We start from the raw sequence: 12015 nt of genomic DNA, 5'->3' as shown, positions 1-12015 counted from the left end.
ACAGTTTGGACTCCTCAGAGCCACCTCACTCTTCAACCCCAGAAGATCCCTAGGAAAGGAACGAGACTGGCAAATAGTCTCAAAATTCCTCATTGTCGCTGTATGTTATGAAAGAAGGGGGCAGAATCCCAGGTATCAGCCATTGGTTTACAACGAAATCAAGGATGTGTGTAGGGCAGCTAAAGACCATAGGAGGGACTAACCTTGTTTTAATGGCCTAATGAGGGCCATGTTTACAGCATGTATCTTAACCCGCTAAGATTTAAAATATATTATGACCATGTTGTTGTCACCTACAGAATACACCCTGTGGGAAGGGGGATGGAAGTATATACTAAATCAATTAATAGCAATGACTATGTTAATAATGAGGCAAGGGCAGAATTGACAATCAACCATCAAGCTGCAGAAGGACAACACAGCTGAGCAGATGATCATGCAGCAGGTATGCCCAGAGAAGTATTAGATGATATCAAAGAGATGGCTTTGAAAGCTTTAATCCAGGTGTCAGATGGTAGCACCCCCAATTTGGACTACCTTGGGTGGCTGCAGCTAAAGCTTTAGGACAATTAGACCATCTTGGGTGCCTGTTAAGTAAGCAAACCAATGCTACCTCCCTCACATTGAGTGGCCTGCTCTCAGACATAGAGACCATCAGACATGCCACCTTGCAGAACAGCGATAGAGTTTTTACTCTGGGCACATGGGCATGGCTGTGTAGACTCTGAGGGCATGTGTTGCATGAACCTCTCCAGCCACAGCGAGTCAATGCACAAGAGCATTCAGGTACTGAAGGAAGGGTTCAAGAAGCTTCAAGTGGAAAACAAGGACTGGTTCAATAAACTCTTCCAATCCAAGGGACTAAAAGGTTGGATGATGTCCATCTAAAACAGGACGATTAATTCTCTTAGTGGTTGTTGCTGTATTGTTAATTGTCCCATGTTTGTTTGGATGCTTTTAGAAAGACTTACAAAATTCTTTCAGTTCCATCTATGTTGTAAAACAGAAAGAGGGAAGATACCCAACAAAGGATCTTCATGGAGGCCTTGGACAAGAGAATGGGAGGCCAGGATGGCACAAAAACCTCTCAGACACTCAATTTTGGAAGGAAATTACTTAAAAGTACCTAAAAGTACACTAAAATCCATAAAGTATTCTTAAAAACCTTTAGTATCTCAAGGCATTAATGAGCCCCACTGAGTGTCAGTACAAAGCTCTCCAGGGACTCATTAAGACAGATAACTGGGGCCATGATTGCACAAACCTCTCACACAGTGTGTATCAAAAGGGAAACACCAAGTACCTTAAAATAACTGAAGTACCCTGTAGTATTAATGAGCCCCACTGAGTGTTGTTACTGACAAAGCCTCTCCAGGGACTAATTACAGCAGATAATTGGAGGCCAGGATTGCACAAACCTCTCAGAGACTCCAAAGCAAAAGCCAAACCCAAAGTCCTTTCAAAAACCTGCAGTCCCTACAGGGAGCATTCAGGAGCCCCCAGGGCCATTGCTGAGCAAGGCTCCCCAGGGACTCCTTCCAGCAGATCCTTGAGGCCACTGGGATGTGGGCTAGGGGGGGATGCTGAGGGCAGGACAAGGGGCTGACAGTGCCCAGCCTGGCTGGGGCTGTGCCAGGAGGCCCCAGGGCCTCAGGACAAGGTGTCTCCTCCTAGTCCTTGGTGGCACAGACCCTGCTGTGCCCCAGGGCACCAAGACTTGGCTTCTCTTTGTCCCCACCTGTCATCACTGCCTGCAGTTCTCTGCTCTGCCTGGGGCCTGGGGACACTTTCTCAGTCGTTAACCTCAGTGGGACCCATTAAAAGTCCAAGAAAGTTTGGAGTTGGATTCTGCCTTGGAGTTCTGGAGAGGTTTCTTCAGCTCCCTCTCAGGGACTGATGCTCAGGGCATGAGCACAAAGCCCCAGAGGCTCATTAAAGTCTTTGTGCTGTGTCTGTGCTGCTGAGCTGGGCTGGGCTCCTGGCACAGAGGCAGCTCCTGGTAACCAAGAAGAGCTTCAAAAGCACATTTCTCTTGATGAGCAGCTCTTCTGCCAGCCCAGCAGGGCTGGGGCACTGCCTGCAGCCACCCCGGGCACAGCACAGAGGCACAGAGAGCTTCAATCTGTCATAGCTGGGAATGTGCTGAGAAGTGCCCAAGGCAGAATCACTGCCAGCTCTTTGCACAGGAACCTCTGGCTGCAGGACAATGCAGCTGCAGCTCCTGGAGCCATCTCCTAAAGCTGGAACATCCCAATGCCTGCAGACCCTGTGAGTACATTCTCTGATTGTCTCTTGTGCAGAGCAGCCAGGGGTGCCCAGGGCTGTCCTGCAGAGCAGGGTCCTGCAGCCCAGGGCGCTGTGCTGGGGCAGGGACTCTGCTGCCTGCCAGGGACAGCTCTCAGCCAGCCCTGGCAGCTGCTCCCAGCACTGGGGGACAAGATCTGGGTGGGAGGAGACAGCTGGTAAGGCTTGGAAGTGTTCTCCTTGTGTGGTGATGATGCTGCATCGCCCAGGACTGCTCCCATCCCGGCATTTACCTGCAGAACATTTTCAAGTAGATTTTACAGGGAGCATAGCAAGGCAGGGGCAGCAGGAAAGGGGAAGTCCTGCATTTTTAATCTATTGTTTTGGGTTACCTGAATGGGAAATTGACCATAGATATTCACTTTAATTCAGCTTGAGGCAAATTAAAAAAAAAATTATCTCTGATCTAAACAAATCAGGCAGTGACAGAAATCAGTACAGAGCCCCTCCCAGGCAGCATCTGTGTCACTTTTCCAACCTCCTCAGGGTTGATCTGACGTTGCCATCAGAGCCTGCAGAGCCAGAGCTGCCCCTGGGCAGTGCCAGAGCTGGGAGGGGTCTGCAGGGCAGAGCTGAGACCCCAGGGCTGGGCTGGGCTCTGGCAGCACTGGCAGGGCCCAGCCCTGGGCACAGGGAGCAGCTGCTGGCAGGGACAGCTCCAGGCAGCAGAGCCCTGGGCAGGAAGTGGGGGGAAAGTGCCCCCACGCTGTGCTGGGATATTTAAAGTCCTCTCCAAACACAAGTATTCCATGATTACTTTTCTTACAGATCCCCATGCAAGGACAGCAGAAATGTCCAACAGCAGCTCCATCAGCCACTTCCTCCTGCTGGCATTTGCAGACACGCGGCAGCTGCAGCTCCTGCACTTCTGCCTCTTGCTGGGCATCTCCCTGGCTGCCCTCCTGGGCAACGGCCTCATCATCAGCGCCGTAGCCTGCGGCCACCACCTGCACACGCCCATGTTCTTCTTCCTGCTCAACCTGGCCCTCAGCGACCTGGGCTGCATCTGCACCACTGTCCCCAATGCCATGCACAATTCCCTCTGGGACACCAGGGACATCTCCTACACTGGATGTGCTGCACAGCTCTTTTTCTTTCTGTTCTTCATTGGAACAGAATATTTCTTCCTGACCGTCATGTGTTATGACCGCTACGTGTCCATCTGCAAACCCCTGCACTACAGGACCCTCCTGGGCAGCAGAGCTTGTGCCCACATGGCAGCAGGTGCGTGGGCCAGTGGCTTTCTCAATGCTCTCATGCACACAGCCAATACATTTTCCCTGCCCCTGTGCCAGGGCAATGCCCTTGGCCAGTTCTTCTGTGAGGTGCCCCAGATCCTCAAGCTCTCCTGCTCACAGTCAAACCTCAAGGAACTTGTACTTATTGTGTTGTCCATATGTTCTGCATTTGGTTGTTTTGTGTTCATTGTTTTCTCCTATGTGCAGATCTTCAGTGCTGTCCTGAGGATCCCCTCTGAGCAGGGACGGCACAAAGCCTTTTCCACCTGTCTCCCTCACCTGGTCGTGGTCTCCCTGTTCATCAGCACTGTAATGTTTGCCTACCTGAAGCCTCCCTCCATGTCCTTCTCATCCCTGGATTTGGCAGTTACAGTTCTGTACTCGGTGGTGCCTCCAGCCCTGAACCCCCTCATCTACAGCCTGAGGAACCAGGAGCTCAAGGCTGCAGTATGGACACTGATGACTGCATGCATTCACAAACATTAAACTGCTGGCCAATTACGCCAAATCACTTGTAATAAAAGTCTTATTTGCTACTTCTTAGTTTCATTATGTAAGCTCTTCTTTCTTTTACTTTTTTCATATTGTCCACAAATAAATGTCATTCCTTGTGCCATTTCTCATTTTGTTTCTCTCCACCTTCCCTGTGACCACAGACTCTTTCAATGAGGGGCCGCACACTCGGTGGCTTTAAAGAAACTAAAGTATCTCCCAGAAGAGTTTTCTGCAGAGATGTCCTTTTGTTGCCTTCTCTGGAGCTGCAGCAGCAATGTCTGTGTGCAGAGCTGGGGCAGATCAGTGCTGGCACAGCAGCTGTGCCCAGCAGCAGCAGCACTTGGTGTTGCCAGTGCTGCTGCCGTGGCCCTGCCCCGCTGCCCTGGTGGCCCTGGTGTTGCTGTAGGGCCTGAGTGCTCTCGGGGCCGGGCACAGCCCTGGGGGTGGCAGTGCCGGGGCTGCAGCAGGGACAGGCCATGGGCACTGCTGGGGCAGCGCTGACGCCTCAGCCCAGGGCCTGGGGGCTCCAGGCTCCTTGCCCAGGCTATCTCAAGAACACACCCCGGCCAATGCTCAGCACAGAAACGCCTGTGAGCAGCCCCAGGCGGGCCGTGGGCAGGCTGGGGGCAAACAGCATGGCTGGGGCTCTGCAAGGGCCCTGGGGCAGACAGGAAGGAGCAGCAGAGCAGGGACTGATCCATCCCCAGTGCGCTGCACAGCCCAGGGCAGCGTCCCAGAGCATCCTCATGGAGCTGCCAACAACATCCCCCCTCTGCAGCCCTGGCCTCTCCCCCAGCTCACACAGGTGCCCCATCCTTGCAGGCACAGACACGGCAGCACTGGTTCAGCAGCCCGTTGGCATTGCACACAGCAGGCACGATCACCCCCATGCTGTTGGTGTGGGGACATGAACCTGAGGGAGCACAAATGCCATCAGCCCCTGGGGCCAGCAAGGGCTGGGGGACACCAGGGAAACCACTCAGCTTTGTCCTGGCCTCTGCAGTCAGCCAGAAAGTTTGTTCCCATTAGCTGGGAGTTTCCTGTCCCACTGCAGACGCTGTTGCTCAGGGCCAGGGCTGCCTGGCAGCTGCCCCCAAACTGACCCGAGCATTTCCCTTGCTTCACCTTTGCTTTCCTTACTCTTTCCCTGGTATAAATTTCTTCCTCTTGCCCACCCCCATTCCCTGCCCTGCAAACAGCCCATCCCTGTTTACCCTTTCCTCTCTGGCCCCCCTCCTCACTGCAGTTCCTGACTTGGCAGCATGGGAACGTCCCTTGGGCAGCAGGATCATCCTACAGGTGCTGCAGGAATTGTCTGCAGGCTCCTGCAGTGCCTGGTGCTGCTCCCTTGCCAGAGCCACCCCAGGCCAGGGGGGCACATCTGGGCTGCTGTGTCTGCCTCTGGGGCTCCCTGTTCTGGGCAGTGAGGAGGAGCTGCAGAGGCTCTGCAGGACTGACAGGATGGGCTTTGGGGCTGGCAGGAGAAGCTCAGGGACCTGGGCTGATGTAGCTTCTGAAGAGGAGGCCCAGGGCTCCTCCTGCAACTGCTGCACAGGTGGTTTAAGAGAATCACAGAATCAGCAAGGTTGGAAAAGACCTTGAAGATCATCAAGTCCAACCTGTGCCCTTATACTGCCCTGTCTCCCCTGAGCCTCCTCTTCTCCAGGATAAACAACCCCAGCTCTCTCAGCCACTCCTCACAAAACTTTTGTCCAAGACTCCTCCGCAGCCTTGTTGCCCTTCTCTGGACACACTCCAGCCCCTCCATGGCCTTCCTATATTGGGGAGCCCAGAACTGGACACAGCATTCAAGGTGCTGCCCAAGCAGCAATTCTTCAAATTCTAACCCAGGGTTGCTGGCCTGACTGGAGCGGGATGTCTGCCATGGGAAGCGGGATGTTTCCCATAGGAACCAGTCCTGAAACAACGCGCCCCGCTCACTGCTGGCACCGGTTTGTGCTGTTCAGACCTGGACTGTCTGTGCCTGTTCCCAATGGATTTATTCTCCACTGTTCCCTCCATGTGCCATCCGGCGGTAGATTGTAAAAGAGCCCTGAGTTAACCAAAGACTTTGAGATTGTCCCCGACATGACCAGACAGATCTATTGGTCGGACCACGAGGATTTCATCTCCCTGTTGGCAGCTATTCCCCCTCTCCTTTTCTCTGTCTGTCCTTCATCTCCTTTCTAATCCTTGTGTTGCATCTGCTGTGGGCACTCACTAAAAGGTGCATTTGTTTTGGTTAATACTGAAAGTCCCCTGCAGTGTGTCTTTGCACCCTGAGATCAGTGAAACGAAGCATCGTGACCCCCCTTGTACCAGGGGATGGAGACACGGCCTGATGGGGTTGCTGCCCACAGCATGTGAACGTGATCTTCTTGGTGGCGATTGCACTGCTTCATCTGCTCTTGCTTTCTGGTCTCCCTATCCCAGAATTACCTGTGCTACCTTCCTTTTTTATATTGTGGTTCTCTGCAGTTCCTTCAATAGTCAGCCCTTCCTAAGTTCACTCTTGGAATAGGAGATCATCACCTCCTTATCACAGTGAGTGCACTTGAATGCACTTGAATGCATTTTGCCTGCATTCCAAATGTGGTCCCTGTTTCTGATTTACTGTGGAATCTCTGTTTGTATTTTCTACCTCTGTCAAGGCGGGGATTTTAGGTACTTGAGATGATATTCGGCGTTCAGATTCAGGTGGTTTTTGTTTCTCGTCAGTGACACAGCCTCACAACCATGAGTTCTGCAGCCTTTCATCTAAGGCACAAAATGGCTCACTGTCTCTTGTTACAAGGCCTGGATGGTACCAAGGAGACCATGGTGATACTGGGGATCCAAGGAGACCGTGGTGACACCATGGACACTCATGGAACCATGGGCGTTGTGACACAGCAGGGCTTCATGGAACTGAGGAGTCAATTGTGACTCCACCAAACCTCTTGGAACCAAGGGCCCATTGTGACACTGGAGAACTTCAGGGAACCAAGAGTCTCTTGTGACACAGGGGGTACTCATGAAACCATGGAGACCATTTTGAAACTTCAAGGCTTGTTGGAACCAAAGGGTCATTCTGGCACTTCTGAGCCTTTGAACCAAAGGGACCACAGTGACACAGTGGGGCTCTGTGGAACCAAGAGGCGGTGGTGACAGTGTGGAGTGTCATTGAACCAACTGTCCACGGTGACACTGCAGGGCCTGATGGAATCATGGACACCATTGTGACACTACAGGGCATCATGGAAGCAAGGGGCCATTGTCACACTCTGGGGCCTCTTGGGATCCAAGGGCAGTTGTGATACCATGGAAATTATGGCAACTGTGGCACCACGAAACCAAGGAGACCATTGTGACCCTACAGGACCCCATGGAACTAAGGATTCATGGAACAGTGCAGGACACATGGAACTGAGGGGCCATTGTGAAGCTGTAGAACCAAAAGAGCCCATTGTGACACTGTGGGCCCCCATGGATCCAAAGGTCCATTTTGACATTGCAGGGCCTCATGGAATCCTGGAGACCACTGTGAAACTTTGGGGCCTTGTTGAATTAGGTGGCCCTGCAGGGCCTGATGGAACCAATGAGACCCCATAGAGCCAAGGGTCCATTGTGACCCCCTGGTACCAAGGCGTCCTGGGTTGACCCAGGCCAAATCCCAGGCATCCATGTGGGTTGCTCACTCACTCCCCTCTGCAGCTGGACAAAGAGAATTTAATAAAGGGTTCACCATGCCCAGGCGTTCGCTCCCGGGAACAGGACAGCGATGGCTCGGGGCCGGCGGCCGCGCTGCCAAGCGGTGGAGCTCGGGCCGGGGAAGCCGCAGCGGAGGCAGAGGGAGTGGCCACGCCGGGTGTGTCCTCCGCGGGCCCCAGGAGGAGCTGGGGCCAGATAAACAGTGATCCATATGATGTTGATAAAGGTACCCTTTATCATGGTATACCATGATAAGTTATCCTTTGGGGCTCATTAATCTGAAGATTTATAGAATGTCTTATGGATAGGCCTTAGCTACCCTTAATGACCCCTTTTTCCCTCTAAAAATACAGGTGACATCAGATTAGTTATAATTTTACACATGAATTTCTTAAAAAAGAAGCACCATAAGGCTGCAGGACAAAGTCACTTTCTAGTTGTCCTCTTCAGTTATATTTCAAGGTTCCAGAACAATACTTGTACTGAAAAACACATGGATTCTTCCTAGGCCCCTTTCTGGAGTGCCATGGTCATGAATTCCAATGCCTAAAATGATTCTTAATTATTTTTATATTTCTATTGGATATTACGAACAAAGAAGGACACCCTTCTCTTCAGAAAGGTAAGTTTCATTATAATTAACACCACCAAAGGATAGTATAGGGACTTATGATCCTATATTTTCAGAAAAAAGGGATGAGAATTTATGCTCCGGTCTCTTATAGCCATCCATGTGTGTCACAGACATCTTTTCTGAAAAATCCTTTATTGGGATTTTTCTCCCTTCTGAGAAACTGTGACCTCTTTTTTTTACAAAATGTAAACAATGGATATCTGCTGCTGTGGAATGCAACAGGTGGATCCATGATTGGTCTCCTGTAGATGTTTGTATTTACTGACCACTCATGGCAGAGCTGCTCTTGCTCTCTGCCGGGACACAGACCTTTTTTACTCATTCTTTTCTGTCTTTAGTTTAGCTAGCCTTCTGGGAACTTTCTCTTCTATTTCTTTTAGTATAGTCATAATGTAGTATATATGTCATAAAAAAATAAATCAAGCCTTCTGAACATGGATTCAATATTCTCGTCTCTCTCTCACCCTGAAAACCCTTGTGACCACCATCACACTTGGACAAAATCCCAATATGCCAAGGTATGTGTCCAAAACGTACAGGGGGACCTGTTCCCAGAGCCTGCAGGGACAGACACGCAGGGCAGGGACACCGTGGGACAGCCTGGGCTGCACAGGGCACAGGGATGGGCAGCAGCTGCAAGACAGCCCTGCCAGAGCCAACTTGGGCAGCGCTTTGGCCATGGCTGCTGGGCCTGGGCCTGAGGCAGGAGCAGGAGACAAGTGACCCTTGCAGGGCTGGGGCCTCATTGCCTCCTTGTCCCTGCTCAGCAGCCTGGCAGGGGCCGCCCCATGCTCCTGCCCCTGCCATTGCACATCCCCACATGCCAGTGCCCATCATGGGAAGAGCCCTGAGCAAGGAGGGAGGGACAGGATCTGCCTGGCCAGGGGCTGGGGCTCAGGCCTTGACCCTTTGCATTCCTCAAACACATCCAGCTTTGCTCAGCACCAGAGACACCTTTGCCTTGTTTGTCCCCAGCTGTCATCACTGCCTCCAGTGTTCTGCTCTAACTGGAACCTGAGGACACTTTCTCAGTTGTGTTCTCCAGTGGGACCCATTAAAACTTTTAGAAACTTCAGAGTTTAAATTTAATTTTGAGTTCTTGTGAAGTTTTTTGAAGACACTTTCTGGGACTGAGTCTGATGTAAACAACACCAAAGCCCCAAGAGGCTCATTAAAGTCCTTGTGCTGTGTCTGTGCTGCTGAGCTTTAAAGGAACAGCTCTTCCCAGGACCAGCTCCTCTCCCAGCCCAGTAGGGCTGAGGGCTCTGCCTGCAGGCACTGAGGGGACAGGAGCCAAGCAGTGACAGCTGAAGGCAATCAGGATTGGGAAGATATTGAGCTGAGACTTCACTCAGGGAAAAATCTTCAGAGCCCTGTGCATGGTGAGTGTGTGGGTGCAGGGCAATGTCCCCTGTGCTCCTGGAGGGATCTCCTGAAGCCAGCACACCCCACAGCCTGGGGGATGTGTCAGGAGGACTCTCCCAGTTTCTCTGTGGCACAGGAGGAGCAGGAGGAGGATGTGCTGCAGAGCGGGGCTGCCCTGGGCACCGTCAGAGGGACAGGGCAGGACGGCTCCTGCTGCCAGGGACGGCTGCAGGGGCTGAAGCTGGGGCTGCAGCCAGGGCTGCCCAGGGCTGTCCTGCAGAGCAGCTCCTGCAGCCCTCAGGGCTCTTGGCCAGCCCAGGGCATGTGCCACCTGCCAGGGGCAGCTCTCAGCCTGCCTGGCAGCTCCCCATGGACGCTGCAGGGGAGAAGTTGGAGGTGGAAGGAGCCACCCCCATCAGGGCAGATTCCTCCTGCTCTGGAGATGGTGCTGCATGGCCAGGGCTGCTCTCAGCTTTCTCCTAAAGGGAAGGGAAAGGGGCTGTCAGCTTTGGCTGTGTCACTGACACTCCTGCACTGTCACCCTGGGCATCAGCAGATGTGCCTCAGATCTCCCTCAGAAAGTGCCTCCTCAGCCTCCTCTCCCTACAGACAGCAGCAGCAGCTCCTTGGCTTGCAGCATCTCTGTTTGTCTGGCCTGCCCTTAAGGCCCTGCTGCCAGGGAGATGCCCCTGGGCAGTGCCCTGCGCTGGGAGGGGTCTGCAGGGCAGAGCTGAGCCCCCAGGGCTGGGCTGGGCTCTGGCAGCACTGGCAGGGACAAGGCTTGGATAGAGAGAAACAGCTCCCAGTAGGCACAACTCCAGGCAGCAGAGAGCTAGACCAACCCTTTGCATCCCTTCATGTCCAGCTGCATAGGGAGAGAGAGAAGAGTTGGAGAGATTGATTTTGAAACTGGAGTCTTCTAAAAAGCCACGTAATTTTTAAATGCAGTTTTCAATTTGTACATCCATTACTAGAAAATAGTGAAATGAGCAAAGGGCACCTGTGTTGGAAAAGCAGGTCTGAGTGCACTGGGGCACAGGGAGTCTTGTTTTCCCTCTGGGCTCCCCAGTGTTCAGCCTGAGAGCAATGCTAAAAACAGGACTCCCGTCACTTCTAAAAAACACACAGTTACTTAGCAACCCAAACGGACACTGAAAAACAAAAAAGGTAAATGAAATTACCCCAAAGAAAGAGAAGCAATTTTGAGTGCTTTTGTAAGAAAATAGCATGAGATTCACTCAAGGTACCTTGTCCAAATAGTTTTCTTTGAAGAGCTCACAATGTCCAGAATGAAGAAATGTCCAACAGCAGCTCCATCAGGGAATTCCTCCTGCTGGAACTGGCAGACACGCGGCAGCTGCAGCTCCTGCACTTCTGCCTCTTGCTGGGCATCTCCCTGGCTGCCCTCCTGGGCAACGGCCTCATCATCAGCGCCGTAGCCTGCGGCCACCACCTGCACACGCCCATGTTCTTCTTCCTGCTCAACCTGGCCCTCAGTGACCTGGGCATGATCTGCACCACTGTGCCCAAAGCCATGCACAATTCCCTCTGGGACACCAGGGACATCTCCTACACTGGATGTGCTGCACAGCTCTTTTTTCTTGTGTTTTTCATGTCATTAGAGCTGGCTCTCCTGACCATCATGTGCTATGATCGCTACGTGTCCATCTGCAAACCCCTGCACTACGGGACCCTCCTGGGCAGCAGAGCTTGTGCCCACATGGCAGCAGCTGCCTGGGCCAGTGCCTTTCTCTATTCACTGCTGCACACAGCCAATACATTTTCCCTGCCCCTGTGCCATGGCAATGCCCTGGGCCAGTTCTTCTGTGAAATCCCACAGATCCTCAAGCTCTCCTGCTCCAAATCCTACCTCAGGGAGCTTGGGCTCATTGCTCTAAGTGTTTGTGTAGCCTCAAGCTGCTTTGTGTTCATTGTTTTCTCCTATGTGCAGATCTTCAGGGCTGTGCTGAGGATCCCCTCTGAGCAGGGACGGCACAAAGCCTTTTCCACCTGCCTCCCTCACCTGGCCGTGGTTTTCCTGTTCATGAGCACTGCAGCCTTTGCCTACCTGAAGCCCCCCTCCATCTCCTCCCCAGCCCTGGATCTGGCCCTGTCAGTTCTGTACTCAATTGTGCCTCCAGCCCTGAACCCCCTCATCTACAGCTTGAGGAACCAGGAGCTCAAGGCTGCAGTGTGGAGACTGATGACTGGATGCTTTCAGAAACATTAAACTGCTGGCCTGTTTCTGCCAATCGCTTGTAATTAAAGTAATCTTCAATACTGCTTGTT

General features: G+C 52.5%; 2 protein-coding genes across 2 annotated transcripts; both read left to right on the top strand.

Annotated features, from left to right (window-relative positions):
* The first annotated feature begins 3095 nt into the window (after positions 1-3095).
* On the top strand, positions 3096-4028 carry LOC135441663 (olfactory receptor 14J1-like). Its single transcript, XM_064701215.1, has one exon. It carries the CDS (start codon positions 3096-3098, stop codon positions 4026-4028), a length of 933 nt encoding a protein of 310 aa, XP_064557285.1.
* Positions 4029-11023: 6995 nt separating this feature from the next.
* Positions 11024-11956, top strand: LOC135441666 (olfactory receptor 14C36-like). The gene has a single exon (XM_064701218.1). The coding sequence runs from the start codon at positions 11024-11026 to the stop codon at positions 11954-11956; it is 933 nt and encodes a 310-aa protein (XP_064557288.1).
* The last annotated feature ends 59 nt before the right edge of the window (positions 11957-12015 follow it).

This window comes from Zonotrichia leucophrys, unplaced genomic scaffold (genome assembly GCF_028769735.1).
Source record: "Zonotrichia leucophrys gambelii isolate GWCS_2022_RI unplaced genomic scaffold, RI_Zleu_2.0 Scaffold_410_45326, whole genome shotgun sequence".
Lineage (NCBI taxonomy): Eukaryota > Metazoa > Chordata > Aves > Passeriformes > Passerellidae > Zonotrichia > Zonotrichia leucophrys.
Note: the sequence above shows the minus strand (reverse complement) of the source record. Positions and strands in the feature narration are given on the sequence as shown.

Bases quoted from the DNA above. Each gene is read 5' to 3' on its own strand.
- LOC135441663 (XM_064701215.1), top strand. From the start codon at position 3,096: ATGTCCAACAGCAGCTCCATCAGCCACTTCCTCCTGCTGGCATTTGCA.
- LOC135441666 (XM_064701218.1), top strand. From the start codon at position 11,024: ATGTCCAACAGCAGCTCCATCAGGGAATTCCTCCTGCTGGAACTGGCA.